The 20,567-nt window shown below is 45.8% G+C and overlaps 1 protein-coding gene across 1 annotated transcript in view; it reads right to left on the bottom strand.

The window, feature by feature from the left end:
• lrp1ba (low density lipoprotein receptor-related protein 1Ba) overlaps positions 1 to 20,567 on the bottom strand; it is a gene marked incomplete at both ends in the record, with an annotated part of 268,441 nt that overhangs the window by 117,268 nt on the left and 130,606 nt on the right. Inside the window, 11 exons of the mRNA XM_080836005.1 lie at positions 1,029 to 1,233; positions 3,854 to 4,043; positions 11,654 to 12,025; positions 12,687 to 12,811; positions 13,151 to 13,302; positions 13,553 to 13,679; positions 15,282 to 15,411; positions 15,736 to 15,870; positions 16,924 to 17,055; positions 17,424 to 17,549; positions 18,799 to 18,939. Of these exons, the coding sequence (XP_080692131.1) occupies positions 1,029 to 1,233; positions 3,854 to 4,043; positions 11,654 to 12,025; positions 12,687 to 12,811; positions 13,151 to 13,302; positions 13,553 to 13,679; positions 15,282 to 15,411; positions 15,736 to 15,870; positions 16,924 to 17,055; positions 17,424 to 17,549; positions 18,799 to 18,939 (1,835 nt within the window). The remainder of the gene's footprint in view (positions 1 to 1,028; positions 1,234 to 3,853; positions 4,044 to 11,653; positions 12,026 to 12,686; positions 12,812 to 13,150; positions 13,303 to 13,552; positions 13,680 to 15,281; positions 15,412 to 15,735; positions 15,871 to 16,923; positions 17,056 to 17,423; positions 17,550 to 18,798; positions 18,940 to 20,567) is intronic.

Here is a 20,567-nt window from a genome sequence, read left to right as displayed (position 1 = left end):
TCCTCTCCTCTCTTCTCTTCTCTTCTCCTTTTATCTCCCCTCTCATCATATTCAGCATCTCTCCACTCCTCTTCTCTCCCCTCATCTCCTCTCCACTCCATTCCTCTCCTCCTCTCCACTCATAAACCCATTAGTCCTCTCTTCTCCTCCTCTCCCCTCCACTCAATTCTTCTCCACTCATACCCTTTCCTCTTCTCCTCTCGTCCGCTCCTCTTTCCTCCCTCGTCCTCTCCTCTTTCCTCCTATCCCCTCCTTTCCTCTCCTCTCCTCTACACTCCCCTCCCCTCCCCTCCCCTCCCCTTCCCTTCCCCTCCCCTCCCTTCCCCTCTCCTCTCCTCTCCTCTCCTCTTACCCTCTCTCATCCTCTCTTCTCTTCTCTTCTCCTCTCCTCTCCTCTTCCCTTCTGTGGATGGTTCCCTGGCTTCATTTTCACCTTTTAATTGCCTGGCTGTCAAGTCAGCTTGAGCAGGGAGATCACGCGGCCGTCATTAGCGTAGTGAATACCGAGCACTAACAACCCCTTCACCAAGTTCTGTAACCCCCTCAGAAAACCACCCCTCCCCGGCCCTCAGCCCCAAACCCCCAGCCCAATCATCGGGGTGCAAACAAGGTGGATAATATCCTGACCCCAGGGCGACGAGGCCAACTGGGGCGGTTTCTGTGTAGCTGCAGATGACACAGGGCCACCTCTGCCAGTGTGTAATTACTGCCTCTATGATAGCCCTTTTCATTAGCTGTGGGAATTTGGTACAACGCAGTAGGTGTGCATGTGTGTGTCTGTGTGTGTGTGTGTGTGTGTGTGTGTGTGTGTGTGTGTGTCTGTGTATGTGTGTGTGTGTCTGTGTGTGTCAGTGTGTGTCTGCTTGTGGTGATATTTCTATTGTACGAAGTCAGTGTTTGTCCTTGCAAAGGAAAAAAAGCCTGCTGGATGTCTTTAATAATAAGGTTGATCAAGTGTGTGTGTGTGTGTGTGTGTGTGTGTGTGTGTGTGTGTGTGTCTGTGTCTGTGTCTGTGTCTGTTTCCTTACATATCTGTGGGATCCATCGTAATCACACCTCTCGATCTTCCCCAGACTTCCGTCAGAGAAGTACAGCTTCTCGGACTTGTGGTCAATGGTGAGTCCGTTAGGGGTTGAGATCTCACTGCTGACGATGACCCGGATGTTCTTCCCTGCCAGGGTCGACCTCATGATGCAGGGGCGCTGCTCATTCCAGTTAGTCCAAAACATTAGGCTGGGACCCATGAGAAGGAGGAGGAGGAGGAGGAGGAGGAGGAGGAGGAGGTGGAGGTGGAGGTGGAGGTGGGGGAGGAGGAAGAGGAGGAGGAGGTGGTGGAGGAGGAAGAGGAGGAAGAGGAAGAGGAGGAGGAGAAGAAGAATCAGAAGCCATTAGCACTTACAGAGAACAGTGAAAAGAAAATAAGAAGTATGATGTCTGAGTCATATCATATAAGTAGCATTTTCCTGAATACGTGCGAAAACATTCTGAATTAACCAGACAGCCTGTTTCTTGACCCCTGTTAATGGACCCTTCTTTGAAAGGACTGCATTAACTATTGTACTGAGCCAGACTGTCACCAGAAAGAGCTGAGATCCAAATTCAGAAAGAGAATCCTGTATTCCTTTCTTCTTCATGTCAAGCCTCTGTTAATGCACATATTTCTCAATCATTCAACCTTCCTCACCCTATCAGACTAAACACAGACCCTGAAAGAGAGTGTGAGATCTACCATCGCTGAGTTAAAAACAAGCTATTTTTTTTAACTGTCCAGCAGGAGTCTTGCCACTGAATATGTGGTGTATTAGTAAAGTAAAACGTATGTGTGTGTGTGTGTGTGTGTTAAATGTGCGCTGCAATGATTTATGCTGCCCGCATAAAAAAATGAAAATTGTTGCATTATTCAAACAATTTAGCTGTTGTAGTGAAATGGAAATATGTTTCACTGTGACTGAATTTCCAAAGGCGAGGACAGAACCCCTTGAGGTGCTTTGAGAATACACAAATGTAGCATAATGAATCACCACCCTCAACAGTTAATTACTCTATCAAGCTTAGAGGAGCCATGCCTACGTTACCATGCCTACATCAATTACAGGGATTTATTCCAAGGCATTCTGTTTTTTCAGTGTTTGAGACGTAACACTATTCTCAGTTAATTCCTGTCAAAGCTATTAGTGTTATTGGACAGCAAACACACGTTTAAATGTGAGGGCAGTGAGAGAGAAGTGATGGGACACACACACACACCCCTCCAAGGGGGACGACGACGGGGATTTATTGGGGCAGAGATGGGACCATAGACAACCTACTGCTGAAACAAGCTCCCCCAGATAGTGCCTGACTCTGGGCCAAAAGTGGGCCAGAAGTGGGCCAGAACAAGTTGACAGAACAAGAACAAGTTTACACGGTCAGCTGTTATCTGTGTGGATCTCGCCACAGGTGCTGTCTGGCTCCTGTCCCTGCCTGGCACTAAGACACTCCACGGCCTCGTGTCAGGGCCCTGGAAAAGAGACACTCCTCCTCGGACCACTTTGCCGTCACAGCCTGCGATGGATCCCGGGGTGTATCTGACTCTGACGAGGGTCACGGGAGCAAAAGGAGGTCAGAGGAATGAAAACTCAACATCACCCATAAAAGCCTGCGCAGCTGGATGCAAGACCACTGTGGATTAGCACCAATTTGCCATTGAGCTCAAAAGGCAGAATTTTTTTTCTTCAGATACGGACAGAATCCCTGGGTTCTATTTATTCTCAACTGCCTTGCCAACCTTATGGATACGCAAAGATGAAGCAATTCCCATCACTTTCACAGCGACACAGATGCATGAAGGGATAATTAAATCGATAGATGTTCACTGTGGTCAAACGTTCATCTAACTGACTGTTTACTTGAGTGGGCTCTGAAGCCTCCACTGTGAGTCTCACTAAGTTTACTGACATCAGGGCCATTCTATTTGAAGTACTGCAAAGCCATCATGCAGGCAGGCAGGCAGGAAGGGACATAAGAGCGTCACTCTGTATGTGGTCTTCCATCTAATTGCTGAGACTTAATTACTGAGAAGTCACCCTGTCAACGGCTTTTAGATAGAGAGTCACAAAACTCGCAGGCTTCACACAGGGGTTTAAGAGATCCCAGCTGTCAGGGCCATGACATGGAACATGAATAGCTTCTTTGTAGGTAAAGTGGCTCACTGGTGTGTCAGTCCGCTAAGCACTGGCATCAAACTCCGATGAGGACGTATTAATGGGCACATTTCTGCTGGCTTGTAAAACAACTTAATCCACTCAATACATCATTCGATAAGTGCCATCATTTCCACCAAGGAAATTATTTCGAGATTTTTCATTATTATAAAAACAAATTATTCTGATTTGGTATTTTAAGTTTTGATGGATGGAGGGGTAGCTTGTGGGACAAACCGACTGGGAAATAGACATGTAGAGAGAGAGAGAGAGATAGAGAGAGAGAGAGAGAGAGAGAGAGAGAGAGAAATGGATTGATGGACAGAGAAATAGATGATGGAAAAAAGAGATTAAATGAGGAAAGCAAAAAGATGAAAGAAGTCTGAGAGATCAAACTTTCAAGAGAGATAGTTAGAGAGAGGGACAGATGGAGAGAGAGAGGGAGAGAGAGGGCAGTAAAGAGGTTATGGGGTGGTTTGGTCTTATTTTTGACACTCGTCCATGGTGAACAGGTGGATGAGAGGTCATATTTTTCAGAAAGAAATAGCACATGAGAGGGAGAGACAGAGAAATAGAGAGATAAAGATATAGACAGAGAAAAAGATACAGAGAAAAGAGGAAAGTAAGAGGAGTATAAGGGGTTTAGGGGTGTGGAGTGTTTGTGGTCGTACTTTTGACACTCGTCGAGGGCAAGCACGTGCGGGTGGTCGTCCTCGGCCATGATGACCACGGGCTCCTTGGTAAATGCGGCGTGGGTACCGGGCTGGATGGTGTGCCGGCTGATGGTAGCGCTGGTGGAGCTGGTCCAGTAGAGCGTGCCCCAGCCGCGGTGATACGCCAGGCCCTCCACCGATCCCACGTCTACCAGGAGAGGAAAAACAAAAAACACAACGGTAAACCACAACCTCAACCAAATCTATCTTTCAATACAACGGTAAACCACATCCTCAACCAAATCTATCTCTAACAGTAGAGGAAGAAAAACAAACGTCAGTTATTATCGCATTGGTAACCACACCCTTAACTCTGACCCCCAAATCTATCTGGAGAGGAAGGACAAAATAGTACTGATTGGTCACAATTGCAAACCATGCTCTCAACCAACCTCACATCTATCGAATGAGAAAAGAGAATGCCGATTGTAATGTTTATCACCGGGTAAACTAATGGACAAACATATACAGCAAATAAAACAAAACAGTGTTACACTTGGCCCTTTAAGGAAAGACAGCCAAGAGAACAAGGAAAAGAGAGTTACTGTCCCTAAACTTGAAGACCAAGGCGCTAACAACACAACGGCCATGGGTTCAATACTCTAAAAGACTAAAAGACACAGTACACAGCAATTTGCCACTTTTTGAAGCATGTTTTATCCGCAACTAGTACTGTGATCATCTTCACAAAATGTATCCTGTTGTTCCAACTAGCCGCCTAGGCACTATGCAGGTTCGTGCTCCGGGCCAGACCACCCTGTGAAAATAAATGCGAAGAAAAATAAAACTTTCATAGAAAGACCGTAACAACCATATTGCCTAAAAAGTAAGCTTTTCAAGCCTTTTATCAGTGCCAGCTGTGCCTTTGTTGGTTTTGATTTAGCTAGAAAAACTCTTAGACCAATCTTCACTGGTCTTGTGTGTGTGTGCTTGCCAACCTCGTTCCCTCACTTCCGCGACTAGTTCCGAATGTAGTTACCCGGGTGGGAGGCCAAGGCCTAATGTAGTTACCCTGCTGGTAGGCCAAGGCCTCCACTGATCCCAGAAGAAAGAAAGTAAAGAAATGACGAAACAAAAATAAAAACTGACAAACTGACTGGCTGGCAGCTAATATGAATGAGGGATAGAGGTGCACTTAGGCCGTGTTCACACTAGACTTCTTGTCTTTCAACTGCCATTACCTTTTTTACATGCACCTTTTTTCCCTATGGGACAAGGAAAAAGGCGGACGCCTTTTAAAGACGTTTTAAAATGCACAGCTCCCGACGCCTTGCATTTTATTCGCCATAGTAGCTAGCTTACAATTAGTCAATAATAACGGATAATAATGTTTCGCTAGAATGTATGATTCCCGTTGTTAAGGTAACAGAATTCTCACGCTGAAGCGCTGAAGTCAGCACTCACCTCATTGGCATAAATCCTTAAAAAAAGTGAAACTCAGACCTCGGATCAAGGAAGGGGCGTCACTCACTTCTAATTCCACGTTCTGGTTTGCAGGAAAGAATTTGATCAGGATTGTGCCTCAACACATGCCTATTTTGATCAGGATTGCACCCTCAACACATGCTTATTTTGATCAGGGTTGCGCCTCAACAAATGCTGATTTTGATCAGGATTGCGCCTTAACACAGGCTGATTTTGATCAGGATTGCACCTTAACACAGGCTGATTTTGATCAGGATTGTGCCTCAATACAGGCTGATTTTTAGCAGCTCCTGCACCAAGCCCTGTGTCTAAACCATCACACGCACATTTGCTGACAAATTCCTTCTGCTTCATGTCATGTCGTTAGTGAATGCGATTTTATAAGGAAGCGGGCCTGTGAACAGTGTCTTGCTCTCCCACAACAGCTGTTTGTGATGTGATGACTCTGACACGGCGCTGCGATCGCAGGTCGGAGCGGAGAGCAAAGTAATGCAAAGCAAGACCGGCTCTGCCAGCTCGCTTGGACTGAACATAACGAGGGCATGCCGGCAGAGAGGCGTCCCGCTGGACTCAGAGATAAACAGAGCTTTGGCAGCCCGGCTTGGCAGTGTTCACCGTTTCCTGTTTCTGCAAGGACAATCAGTGTTCACCGTTTCCTGTTTCAGCAAGGACAATCGCATCATTTGCCTGCCTCTGCGCACTGTTCAATTCACCTTTACTACCTGCAAAGAGACAAACCCCTGAAATGCCACCATATATCATTTTCATCACAGAACCGGCAGAAAACCTCTCCATTACCGTACATTACTTACATAATCCACTTACTGGGAGGCAAATGAATTGATCTTTATGGGGGAACGTGAAGGCGCGTGGCTTTGAAGACTAATATTGCACATCTAATAGTGTGACACGGATATGGATAGCAAGAATTTCACAAAGCAATTCATATTCATTAAAGCGCCCATCGGAGGAGAGTGGCGGTGCTTTATACACCGACGTGTCTCTGATTAGCGAGCTCATTTATCTCCTCTACCCCCCCCCCCCCATCCTCCTTCTCCGAACCACACACACACACACACACACACACACACAAACCCCCGCGTCCGCAGTCTCTAAGGCAGGCTGATGGATCTGTCCGCTATCAGCGTGAGGCTTGGCTTTCTCTTTACTCTCTGAATCTCTCCCTTATTCTCACTCTTTCTCTCTATCTATCTCTCTTATTCTCACTCTCTCTCTCACACACTTTCCCTCTTTATTTCGTACTCCCTCTCTCTCTCCTTGTCTCTCTTTGCAGGTGTTATGGGATGGGCTGTCTCCATGCATTACAGACATGCCCAGCTCCTCTCCTCTCACCCCTCTCCTCCCTCCCATACAGGAAGACTGGAGAGGCTCAAACACAGCACACACACGCACACACACACACACACACACACACACACACACACACACACACACACACACACACACACACACACACACACACACACACACACACACACACACACACACACACACACACACACACACACACACACACACACACACACACACACACACACACACACACACACACACACACACACACACACACACACACACACACACACACACACACACACACCTCTACTGATGAAAAGACCCCTGATGGAGAGGCTGATGTGCTCCTGCACACATACGTTCCCACACACACACAAAACACACACACACAGACACATCGTTGTTATTGTTCTTAACCAAGTTCTCAGATAAATAAGAATAAAACATGCAATTAAAGTTCAAAGATAACAGTGATATATATATCAAAGGTATACTGTGTCAGATGGGCATCGTGAGTGTGTCTGTCTTTTCCCCCTAATGTCTTAATATACCAAAAGCAACTTGATGTCATTATAAGTAGATGTTTTGGATGATCTGAGTAGACATTAAGGACAAAAGAGATCCGGGAAAAGACCGCCGCAATGCTACTCGCCCTGACAATTTAAATCTACCAGTTGGCGATGTGGAATGAAGCTGATTAAACATGTACGTACCCACACACACACACACACACACACACACACACACACACACACACACACACACAGGCGATGTGATTTACAAGGTGTGTGGGGGAAGGAGGGGAGGAGAGGGGGGGTGCCATTACATCATTGGCTGTCGACCATCCATCACTTTTACAGCGGCTAACGAAGATGGATCTCTCTCAGGCGGAGACAGCGGGCTGTCAATACCACACGCTGCTAGCAGCACTCACCTGGCCCTGGCCCAGGCCGACGCAAGGGCTGGCCCCGCGATAAAACCACCAGAGGGGTGGGGGGTGATGGAGAAGCAGGAGTTGTGTGAGTGTGTGTGTGTTTGTGTGGGGTGGGGTGGGGGGGGGGGGTGGTTGGGATGGGGTTGGGCTACATCACACACAAACACACAAACACACAAACACGCTGGCGAAGTGATTTACAAGATGTGTCTGGGAGGGGGCGGGGAGGGTTGGCTCCACCCTGGGTGGATGGGGGGTGAAGGGGGAGCAGGTTATATCTCCCACCTGCCCTCAACCTCTGACAAGCCCATTACTCAGGAGTTCATGAAACGCCTGTCTAACAAAGTCTCACCAACTACAAAACCACAGCTACAGCAACACACAGAGTAAGAACACTACGCATGCAAAAGCACAGTGGCTACAAGACAACAATAGCAAGAATCGCATAGAGTGAGTAGAAGGCCTCTACACATGCACAAAGCATAGCCCTATTAAGATAATGCACTGCGCTACACTCGGCGATGAGAACAGCGGGGTAGGTGGAGGGAGAAGAAGAATAAGAAGTTATGTCTCAATATAATACGTCTTGCATACAGTATTCAAGCGCTGACTTCTGATGCAAGACATGAGAAGGCCAAATGGAACAACGAGGGAGAGAAATCACAGAGGCTTAAAAAAATATATAAAAAAATACAACTGATGGAGTTGTGAATAATGCGGCCCTCGCATCAAGGCCAGTGTGCAATCACAAGCAATACAGTAGAAATCTCAAGGCCCTTCCCTTTAGGGTCTCATTATATTTTGAACTTCTGATGGTCATGTCACTGTGTATGGGCTCGTAACAGGATAATACAGCCAAAATAAATAAAAAATACAGCACTGGCGAGCATATAAAACTGAACACTACTCATATAAAATCTCGTCGAGTGACAGCTTGTCGAAAACGTATACCACAGATAGTATAAAGAGAGGCCACAGCCAACAACATTGATATATCTTCCTGAAGTTATGATGTCTACAAGAACATGGACAATAATATGGAAACTATCATAAAATACAATTTATTGGTTTGTTCCATAAGAGAAGTGGGGAAAAACAGTCAAACCATGTAGGTATCAAAAGTCATGCACTTGACTGGCTTAAGTCTTTGTACACTCCATAATGAGCCATCAAACAAAGGTAGCCTAAATGATGGAGTCCCCCATGGCTCTGAATATGGACCCCTGCTCTTCTCTTTGTAAATGCTACCTTGAGGCTCTGTAATTAGGAAGCATTTTCATTCCTACACTGATGATACTTAACTATAACTGTCCATTATGCCAGATACTCACACCACTTTCTCAGCTTGAAGCATGCCTAAGATGTCTAGATGACAAACAACTTCTTTCTTCTGAATTCAGACAAAACCAACGCTATGGTTAGGCTTTCAGCATTTGAGAGGCATTTGAGAGGCACACTGTCTAGCCAACCTACACGCAATGGCTTCTCACTGACAAGTGTTAAGAATCTTGGTGTAATCATCGATCAGGACTTTTCTCTCAACACTAACATTAAACAGATCTTCTTTTACTTACTTAATGTTGCTGAAGTCAGAAAGTCCTATCTTTCCAGGATGTAGAAATGCTAACCCATGCATGTGTCACGTCAAGACTTGACTACTGCGATACTTTACTATCTGGATGCAGTAACAACTCACTAAACAACCCCAAGCTGATGCAAAGTATGGCTGCTTGCATACTGACTAGAACTTAGAAATAACACATTTCTCTTCACTGGCTCCCTGTCAAAAGGAGAATTGATTTCAAAATTCTCCTTCTAACTTTCAAAGCCCCAGAGTTGCCAACTGTCAAGACTGACTTGCCGTGAGAATTGGTGAGTTTGACCAAAACAGGTGCATTTTTTGGCGTAAGATACAATGAATTTAAAGTTATTTTTTTCATGCTAGCGTGAGACAGGTCATTTAAGTGAATCTCACGCCAAGAGCGTAACTCTGCAGCCCTGAACAGCCTACTTCCTGACTACATTAGCAATTTACTAGTCCCGTACTGCCCATATAGAACTATTAAATCTCTCATTCTCATCATTTTCATAAATATTAGGTTAGGATGTAGAGCCTTTGCGGTCGAGCCCTGCTCTTTTGGAATAATCTTCCTTCCTTTATCCAAGAAACTGACACCCTTTAGCTTTAAGCTATCCTCTTCATTACTCATCATAGGTAGGAATGGTGTGGTTAGGAGGGCCTGCCTTTGCTGTTGCCTTTCTGCCACTGGCCTGCCAGTCGTGATGGGTATAGTCAAGCTCCAGACCACCCTCGTGGTGCTGTTGCACCAGCATGCACCATCCTTTAGTCATGCCGCCATAGGCCTAGGCTGTACTGTAACATGCCATTTTCTATTGTGTACAAAATTGTCTCTCTTCTCCTCCGACATAGTAGGATCATTGCCTCCGACGCTGATGGCCATGGCCATTTGATCTCCACCATTATAATGATGTTTACATACGTACAAAAGACAATCTATTAAAATACCTATTTCCATTCTGGCATAACTTTAGGCTCTCTTCGGCAAGGTGTTGCTATGCCCTGCTACCTGCTTCCTGCTGCCCATCACCACCTAACAACCAACATATACGCATTCGTACACACACAACCTTTTTGTATCTCTGGCCCCAAGCAGATGCCCCCCCTTATGAGATGGGTTCTTCTTGTTAAAAGGTTTTTCCTTGCAACCGTTGCCTTAGTGTTTGCTCTATGGGGGTTCAAGCTCTGGGCACTGTAAACATTGAATTGAATTGAATTGAATTGAATTGAATTGAATTGAATTGAATTGAATTGAATTGAATTGGAATCCTTCCCGACACAAAAGTACATTTCATTCAGGCTTGACGAGTGGGACCATGAAAAAGAAAGATTGCTCTAAGATCACTCTCCTGTCTGAAAATGCATGAGGAAAACTTTCCGCTCTAGTTCAACCTCTGCACTATTGGAAAACATTTAACGGGAAAAGAACCGTGTTCTCATGCTCTTCTGGCTGCTCAGCTGTAAGTGACGCGCCAGTCTGCTTTAGATAAAGGCTGAAGATGGAATCAATTTGCTTGCTTTTGAGAACAGGAGAAATGAGAGTGGACATTTTCAATGCACATTCCTCTCCTACCGGGCCAAATCACACGCGTGTTAAGAGCAGTCCGGCCTAAAGCAAGCAAAGACAGTCCTTATGCTGCCTGAAACAGGTGATTACACTTGGAATGAAAGTGCCTAGGTGTATTCATAAAGAAGCCTTTGACAATTCAGTTACAGATCTACTGAACAATACACCAGTCGAGATCCATCAGTCGAAGACTGAAAATATCAACCTGGTTTCTACTGTTTTCATTTCACAGGTGTTGTACAGCAATGGCAAGCAATAAAGAAACAACCATTAAAGGTAATTCCTGGTGCTGTTATACTTAAATATTGCATACCAATTGCTTTCTCAGAAGACAAACCCACCTAAATCACCATAAAGGCCAAACGAGAACATTGACGGTTCTCCAGTGAGACAATGCACAGCTTTTCTTTTCACCCTCCACACCATCTATATTTGGCACATAGTCCATCAAGTGCCATTCATCCCTCTTGACAACTAAATTGGGCCCATTTCTTTCAAGAGAATAACAACAGCCATTACAAAGCTCTTTGAGGAGAGGAGATGTATATTTAAAATGAGCCGCACAGTCTCTCAAATATGGCAGGTATTGATACTGTGAATCACCTGTTCATGTAATGTTTTTTTCCAGGCAAAATATATTATAGGATCTCACCGAGCATAGTGTTCCTTAAAGAGCAAACATACAAGACAAAAAGAAAAACACTGTCGGGATGTCCAGGAGAAGCTTGCACCACTGATCACTGGAAGACATGTTTTTAGGATCCAGCGACACAAAACACAAATCATTCTGAAAGCTGCAATCGCATAAACAAACACGGCAGCATGGTTGGGTAGGTTTCACATCACAGCAGCATAGTCTACTATACTATATACACAGACAAAAAAAAAAAAAAAGCCATCAAGCACAAACAACAAACAAACAAAATAGCCACTCACTTTCAACAATGATTTGTCGCCCCGTCCAGTCGTCGTTGATCATCTGTATATTCCCAAAATTGACATCACTGAAGAAGATGCGATTGGTTCCTGCTGTTTGCTGCTGGTAGTCAAAAGCCAGCGCAATGACGTTCTTAAAGTAGGCCGGGTTCTCGAAGGCCCTGACTGGAGAGTTGAGGTTCCCCTCGTCGGAGAGGTGGACACTCTTGAGAACAGTTCTCTCGGAGTAGAGCAGATAGCCATGGTACCGTTGGCACCGGAGACCGTCCTCAGCCAGGTAACCGTGGGCACAGGCGCATGTCCGCCTGCTGCCACCCAGGTGGAAACAAAGCTGCTGGCAGCCGCCGTTGTTACGCCCGCAAGGGTTCGTACCTGAGCGAGGCACACACACACACACGCCCACGCAAACGCATACACACACACACACACACTTGTCAATGAGCCTCTTTAACTCAGACTAATCCCTCTTCAGGAGAACACATGTTCTTTCTGGACGGCAGGGATTAGAGTAGTAGAGTGGCAGTTTAGACTGCTAGTTTAACCCTAACCCTAACCCTAGCACAAGCTACTGAGGACTATTAGCAACTCCTGCTTTTACTAGCACTACTAGATGCTACTACACAACCTTTACCTGCTAACATGACTGATGATATGTGGTGAACATGCTGGCAAATGATGACTATAGTCACATTATCTAAGTGGGTTCTACACTGGGTTTTGTGAGTTCCCCTATGATGATGTATGCAAAGTGCTTGGGATAGAAGCACTCTATGTAACCATGTATTAAAGTGGAAAGATTCATTCACTTATTCAGTAAAACAGGAGATGTTTCAACTCGCTACACATGAAAGTAAGATGCCCCTTTGGCTCTTCAGAATCTTCAGTCGTGTTATTAAACACACCAGCCTCTTTCTGCCGTTTCAACGTGTTCACAGCCAAATGAAACAACCTCTGACAATTTGCTTTAAGTCAAACACTACCAGGCAGTTTAGACATAAAAAGAATGAACAAGGTCATTGAAGGAAACCTCAACCTTTCTCCCGGACTTTGTTAAAGACTTTGACGTCTTTCAGGTTGACTCCAAGGCCGCTGCGGATGGTCTGCGTGTCGCTGGCGTCACTCTTGGAGCCGCGGCGGATGGAGCCGTCGGCATGTGCCCTGCCCAGGAAGAAGGCGAGGAAAAGGAAGTTTGACAAGAGCCAATCAATGGGCCTCGACTAATTAAAATCGAAGAACTCATTAAAACAGAGTAGACAGCTGGCCTGACAGAAGGTGGGGAACCTACCCTTGCGATGACATTGAGCAATTTGAATAGGAAATAAGAAAAAAGAAAAACACAAAGAAAGAGTCCCTCTTTCTCTCTCTTAGGTAAATTACAAAGCTTTCCTGGGATTCTACTGGTAACCTTGTGTGGAGGTGGCTAATCCTACAAGGTTAGAGGGAGCTGGTTTCTGGGCCCCATTTGGAGAGAGTAACATTTATGGAAAAATAAATTACCTGTCAGACCAGTAGACGTAAGCCCCAAAGACTGCCACAGCAAACATATCCGCGTTGCTCGCTGACAGTACAATCTCTCGACTCTCGCCGCTCTCAAGGTTGATCCTCTCTATCTTGTCACGGCGGGCATCGCACCAGTATAATTTATTTTCCTGGAATGCAATTTGGAAATAAACCTCAGCAGGAGGCCAGGCGTCTTATCGCCACATTTTATCAACAAAAAAAATAATGAAGGGGCAGGGGGTGGGATATGATTTTGGGATCTGCAAGGATCAGAGGGAGGATGGAGTGCTGAAGAAGCACCTTTCTTGGTGGGATGGGGGCGTAAGGTGGGGTGGGGGTGTAAGGTGGGGTGGGGGTGAAAGGTGGGGTTGGGGTTGGGGGAGGGGGGAAGGGTCACACCTCGTAGTCGATGGAGATCCCGTTCGGCCATGTGACACCAGTGTTAACCAGCGTGGTTTGATCGGATCCGTCCAGGCGAGCCCTGGCGATGCGAGGGGTCTGGCCCCATTCGGTCCAGAACATGAACCTGCTCCAGAGACCAGGGGGGAGACCAAGGTTAAAGGAGGAGACCAAGGTTAAAGGAGGAGACCAAGGTTAAGGGAGGAGACCAAGGTTAAGGGAGGAGAACATGGTTAAAGGAGGAGAACATGGTTAAGGTTGCCATGGACGCTCCCCTTGTGCCTCGCAAGCATGGAGGGAACACAACAGACATTGGCACGGTGCTGAGCACTGACTTATAATCTGTCTCGTTTCTCATAACCCAGGCCTGTTAGAAGCACACTGAGGGAATAGTTTGACTCATTCACAGCGAATCAAGATTCGTGACAAGTAACATTCTCATTTCAGTTAATCTGATGAATCATTAAGCCTTTCCATTTAGTTTTTGTTTGTTTGTTTTTCGACATGCACATTCATATGAAGTCATTGTCTTTGTCTTTGTGTTTAAACACAGATATTCAACTTTATAATTTGCCTGCGTATTAAGTGAGAACTTCACCACCAGCTCAATGCAAATGTTGCGGAGAAAACGAAAGATTAACATGGATTCAATGCCTCTTTTCTCCAGCGAAGACTTCATCCTATATTTAACCCATGGCATCTCCAGAGCACCAGATCCCTACCAGCGTGGCACAGATAGGGAAGAAAAACCCCAGCGTGCTCCAGCTAATTACATGCGAGCGCTCTGGCTCTGTGTCACTGGTGTCAGCAGCTCGTATGCGTAATGGGGAGCTTTTAAGGGGATTTGAGCTTCTTTACTATAATCCCTGCTGTAGCCCCCTCTTAAGTCACACAGAAAAGGAGCCATTGTGGTTCCTCCACTTCCCCCTTCTATGGCCCTGTTCACACCTAGTATGCTTCTTGGGTGCTCTGACCACAGGCGGACATCTATGCGTACAGGTGTGAATGCACTCATTGTGCATTGGGGACGCATTGAGATCCACAGTGAATGAGGTAAACTGGACAGGTACCTGGTAGAAGTACATTTGGTTCTGTTGCATATAGAGCCGGGTCCAAGATCCAAGAACAAGTGGTCAAGCAAGCCACGTGGAGACACATTCTAATGCCAGGTGGGAACTGACGTACATAGAGCTGTCCCCTCGTGATCACCAAAGATCCATGCTAATACCAGGTGTCAGCCTCTGAAGCAACCATGTGCTCTACAGTAGCAATAGCTCTCCATTGCATGTGAGTTGAACACTTTAATGGTACAGTACCTTTGCTGTTATCATAATAATACCATTTAACATACTAATTAATTATCAGTAGGTAACATATTAGCATATTACGGTTATATTACAACTATAACCATAACCTTATCACAAGTATATGTAATATAAAGTGTCAGTCAGAATGTGTGTTTACTCAATGGTTTTTAAGTATTTACAAATACACTAAACCATGCTTAAATAGAGTAGTTAGAATGTTACGATGTAAGGGTAGTATGAAGTAATAGGCATGCTATGATTCTCAAACCCCATATAAAGCCAGTCGCCATTGACGTATACACTTGTTTGTGGAGCACTGGCTATTAGATGTGTCCGTATTCAGCCAACACCAGTAAAAGTGTGTGTGTGCGCATGAGTGTCCCTGTGTGTGCGTGTGTGTTTGTGTTTGTGTGTGTACACACCCTTTCACTGGGTGCAGAGCAATGGCCCTGGGCTGATCCAGTCCTTCGAAGATCACCACTGCCCGGTACATACCGGAGAGACGAGCTACCTCTATGAGACCAAAGCCGTGGTCCGTCCAGTAAATATTACCTTTGGAGGCAAAGGAAGAAAGACCCTGAACCGACAGAGAACACAATAAGCGCAATACAATTCAGCAGCTCAAAAATAAAACAATCACTTACAGACACACACACACACACACACACACACACACACACACACACACACACACACACACACACACAGACACAAACACACACACACACACACGCACACACACACGCACACACGCACAGACAGACACAAACACACACACACACACACGCACACACACACACGCACACACGCACAGACACAAACACACACAGACATACACACACGCACACACGCACACAGACACATGCACACACATACCTGCGATCCAGTCCACAGCTACGCCCTCAACTCTCCCGAGGCCACTGGTGATAATGTCTTCCCTCCATGTCTGATCACGCTTGGCTCGGGACAGTTTGTTTAAGCCCATGTCTGTCCAATACACTGTGTCATTACCTAAGGAGAAACACATATGACCATGTCTGCTCAATACACTGTGTGATTACCTAGGGAGGAAGCAGATATGACGCCCTTGTAATAATACCAAGGCCAGGGACAACCAGCGACATGCCATGGCCTGACACACGCGCTCAAAACTGATCAGAGGTCAGAGGGTTAAACTGATAAAAGGCATTTATTTCACCGCTATATATAGTTCAGATTGTGCAGATACCTGGTGCCATCTGGCATATTGAGTTTGAGTTCAAATTTTAAAATCTCATATAAATGCACAGACACGTATTTCTACATAATGCTTTGTTCAGAATAGTTTTTTTCCCCCGAATGTCCTTCACTGTTCTATTTAAAATATAATATACTTATTATATACACTTCACAGTTATATTTACAATCTATTTTTGTCCTGAGTATTTGAGTAGAGTTTTCTTCATTAATCTTTTCTTTTACTCTGTCTCAGTGATGCCAGTGATGAACTTTTTTGGTTGCCATTCTTTTGAAACAGCTCTATACGTATGTAAGCAAAAGCATATCCACACACACAAGCACATGCACACGCAAACGCAAACGCAAACGAACACGCACACGCACACGCACACGCACACGCACACACGCACATGCACACGCACACAGTCACGCAAACACACACAGCTAGTTCACACACATATTTCTCTAAACTAAATCTTTTTTTCTGAGCAATGTATTTCTCCAAACACATGGCCTTCAAACTCCCTCATCCTAAAGAAACCTTTTTTGGTTTCAGTGATGGCTGCCCCTAACATTGACTCTCTCTGCTGCCATGTGTTTGAAACACCTCCATTTGTCCGACTCTCTTTAGATGTCTAGGCAAAGTGGAATGCGAACATCAAAGCAGTACGTCTCTCATGGTTCCTGATGGCTTAGACACACCGTCACACACGAGGACAACACTGAAGGGGCACACACACACACACAAACACACACACACACACACACACACACACACATGCACACGCGCACACACACACACACACACACTTAACAACAGCATCAGCGACACACAGCTTCACACACCTGCATGAAAGTCCAGCCCCACGGTAAAAACTGCGCCTGTGACTGGCATAAGGGTTTCAGAGTTATCACCGGGGTCTAGAGAGAGGCCTCTGATGCCCTCATGGACTGAGTAGAGCAGGAACGAGCCCACTCCTAAAGCAGGCGGAAGACACAGAGACGGGGCAGTGAAAGACACAGGAAAAGAGAGAGGGAGAGAGAGGGGAATAGAGGATGAGAGAGAGAGAGAGGGAGAGAGAGAGAGAAAGAGGGAAAGATGAAGAGAGAGAGAGAGGAAGAGGGAGAGAGAAAGAGGGATAGATTAAGAGAGAGAGGGAGAGAGAGGGAGAGATTGAGAGAGAAAAAGGTTGAGAGAAAGAGAGGGAGGGATCGACAGAAAAACAGAAAAGAGGAGAAACAGAAAATATTACTGTTATGGAAAATGACAACAATTAAGCTACATTTACTGTACTTAGTTAAATTCAGCATTTTCTCTGCATCCATTGGTTAGTTTGTGGCAGTACCTTCACATGACACACGGTCCCTCTTGAGGTTGTAGCCCATGGTGCACGCACAGGTCCGTGAAGTCTCTGACGTGGGGAAACAGAGCTGTGTGCAGCCGCCATTCTTAACCTGACAAGGGTTTTGCCCTGCCGGAACACACACACACACACGCACACACGCGCACACGCGCACACACGCACGCGAACACGCACACACGCACACACACACACACACACATACACACACACACACCTCTATTAAACCTCAACATAATTTGAATCTTTACCCTCTGTAATCTGACACTGCTAGTGCCAGTGAACCCTCCACCCAACATGATACTTCCTGTCTCACTCTAGCAGAGTGCCTCCCTGTGACACACACTCTAATTAAACTTCATCATTTCAGATTTGAAACCATTATACACAGGGGCACAAACATGTGGTGAAATGTGTATGTGTGTGTGTGTGTGTGCATGTGTGTGTGTCTGTGTGTGTTTGTGCATGCATGCGTGCGTGCATGTGTGTGTGTGTGTGTGTGTATGTCAGGTCAGTGCGGGGACTCTGCTTTGTTCCAGAGACGCCCCCGTCACAGACACACCTTGTTGCTGTTTGAAGTGGAGTAATGAGACACCCCCCATCCCATCCCAACCCCATCCTTGCGATCGGCATCAGAGAGATAAATGGACTGCCTAATTGGTCACAGGAAGGTTTTTTTTTGAGGAGGTAGTAAAAAGATTTACCTTAAAGACTCCTTAATTGCCATTTTTTATACTAATGGAACATTTAGGGGATTGGCTGCAATGCTGTTAATAGAGTTGCCATTAATATGGATGATTGGTCTGGGTAACTCAGTGCTGCTAAGGAAGCTGGCTCTTCACTGTACTTAACCTAAAAGCCACCGCTCCAAGGAAATAATTGTGTGTGTGTGTGTGTGTGTGTGTGTGTGTGTGTGTGTGTGTGTGTGTGTGTGTGTGGGGGGGGGGGTTGTGCTCCATGAAGCTAATTCTTCTTGATGTGGGTCTCTCTATCTTACGGCGGCTGAGTCACACTCTGAATGCACTGCTAAATTAGCCTTAATGTGATATAGCATAGCCCTTTATATTTCAACAACTGCTTAAGAACATCTCTGTCTAAGAACCTGCAAATGCACAAAAATGTCTAGTGTTGTATGTTTATGAACAGGAAGATTGTGTGTGTGTTTGACTGTTATTGAATGTGTCAGTATGTCAGTGAAAGGGAGAGAGAGAGAGAGAGAGTGTGTGTGTGTATGTGTGTGTGTTTGTGTGTGTGCGTGTGTGTGTGTGTGTGTGTGTGTGAGTGTGAGTGAGTGTGTGTCTGAGTGTGTATGTGTGTATTTCAATGTGTGTATGTGTGTTTTGTATGAGCATATGTTTACCTTTCTGGCTTTCCTGATCGTAGACCTTCATGTGGACTACCCCAGTCGTCTTGTTCCTCATGATAACAGCATTCCTGCCATCCATCTTGTCCACGGTCCCCATCTGAGCCGATATGTCATCTCCCCACCACAGTTTGGTCCCTGGAATGCATGTAGGAAATCTCTTGTGTTAATGGACTTACCACTAACCAACTTAATGGCTATTGATGTATGGAAACGGTAAGTAACATAAATGGACATCAATAAATCCATTTATCCACACAGTAACAAGCGGCCTACAGAACTCATACACCGCAGACACACTTACAGAGGGAAAGAAAATCACCCTTTTTAAGAAGACTTTACTCTAAGATTTGCCTGTGAGGAGAGAGACAGGAAGTGCTTGGGTGCATGTACACACCTTCTGTACGTTTCCTAGGTGACGGATGGCCAGACTGATAGAATGTACAATCCACTACATGCCAGCGCTTTGTGAGGCGACCGCAGGCTTTGATATGGATTATTCTGAGCAGGATGGCGAGACCAGGCAGAAATACTCTCAGTGATTGTGTCAGAGACACAGAGAGAGAGAGAGAGAGAGAGAGAGAGAGAGAGAGAGAGAGAGAGAGAGAGAGAGGAAGAGAATGAAAGAAAGAGCGCTGAAGGGATAGAGATAGAGGGTTGGTGTGAAAGGGAGAGAGAAAAAGCAGAGAGTGAAAGAGGAGTGAAAGAAAGAAAATAGAAGAGAGAGAGAGGGAGCAAAAGACAGAAATAGAGGAGGCTGGGGGGGAGAGAACACAAGAGTGTGACAGAGAGAAAGTGGGAGAGAGAGAGAGAGAGAAAGATAGAGAGGGAGGGAGAGAGAGAAAGATAGAGATGGAGGGAGTGGGAGAGAGATAGAGAGAGAGAGAAATAGAGAGAGTGAGAGTAAGAAAGAGAGAGAGAGTGTGTCAGTGTTTCAGGAGCATGGGTCTTGCGAGGAGAGGGAGCTGGAGAGGAGTGGGGACATATTCTGCTTCCTCATTATACATGAGCTGTGCTCGCCATCAGAGACCTCCACACACACAAACACACACACACACACACACACACACACACACACACACACACACACACACACACACACACACACAGATACCTCTACACACACACACACTCAAACACAAACACACACACACACACACACACACACACACATACACACACACACACAGAGACCTCCACATACACGCACACTAACATACACACAGGCACAAACACACACACACACATACACACACACACACACACACACACACACACACACACACACACACACACACACACACACACACACACACACACACACACACACACACACACACAAAGAGAACTCCACATACAGAGATCAGGGACACTCCACCCACAGCACCCCCATCAGAGACGTCCATATTCACAGAGCAGAGACACTCCACCCACATCACCGCTGCCTCAGTACTCTGCCACAAAGATGCTCACGCCCCAATAAACACACACACACACACACACACACACACACTCACACCTCAAGCATATTTATACTCATATCTCTCTCTCTCACACACACACACACACACACACACACACACACACAAATATACTGTATATTTTCTGCCCACTACGCTCTGTGGGCTTGAATGACCTGCAGAGATAATGCAAGAGGGTTCTTGGCTCCGGTCCTGGACTACAGCTATCAGCAGAGTACAGAGTACAGAACAACACAAGATGGGCAGCGTGTGTGTGTGTGTGTGTGTGTGTGTGTGTGTGTGTGT

The sequence above is a fragment of the Sprattus sprattus genome, assembly GCF_963457725.1.
Source record: "Sprattus sprattus genome assembly, chromosome: 3".
Taxonomy (NCBI): Eukaryota; Metazoa; Chordata; class Actinopteri; order Clupeiformes; family Clupeidae; genus Sprattus; species Sprattus sprattus.
Note: the sequence above shows the minus strand (reverse complement) of the source record. Positions and strands in the feature narration are given on the sequence as shown.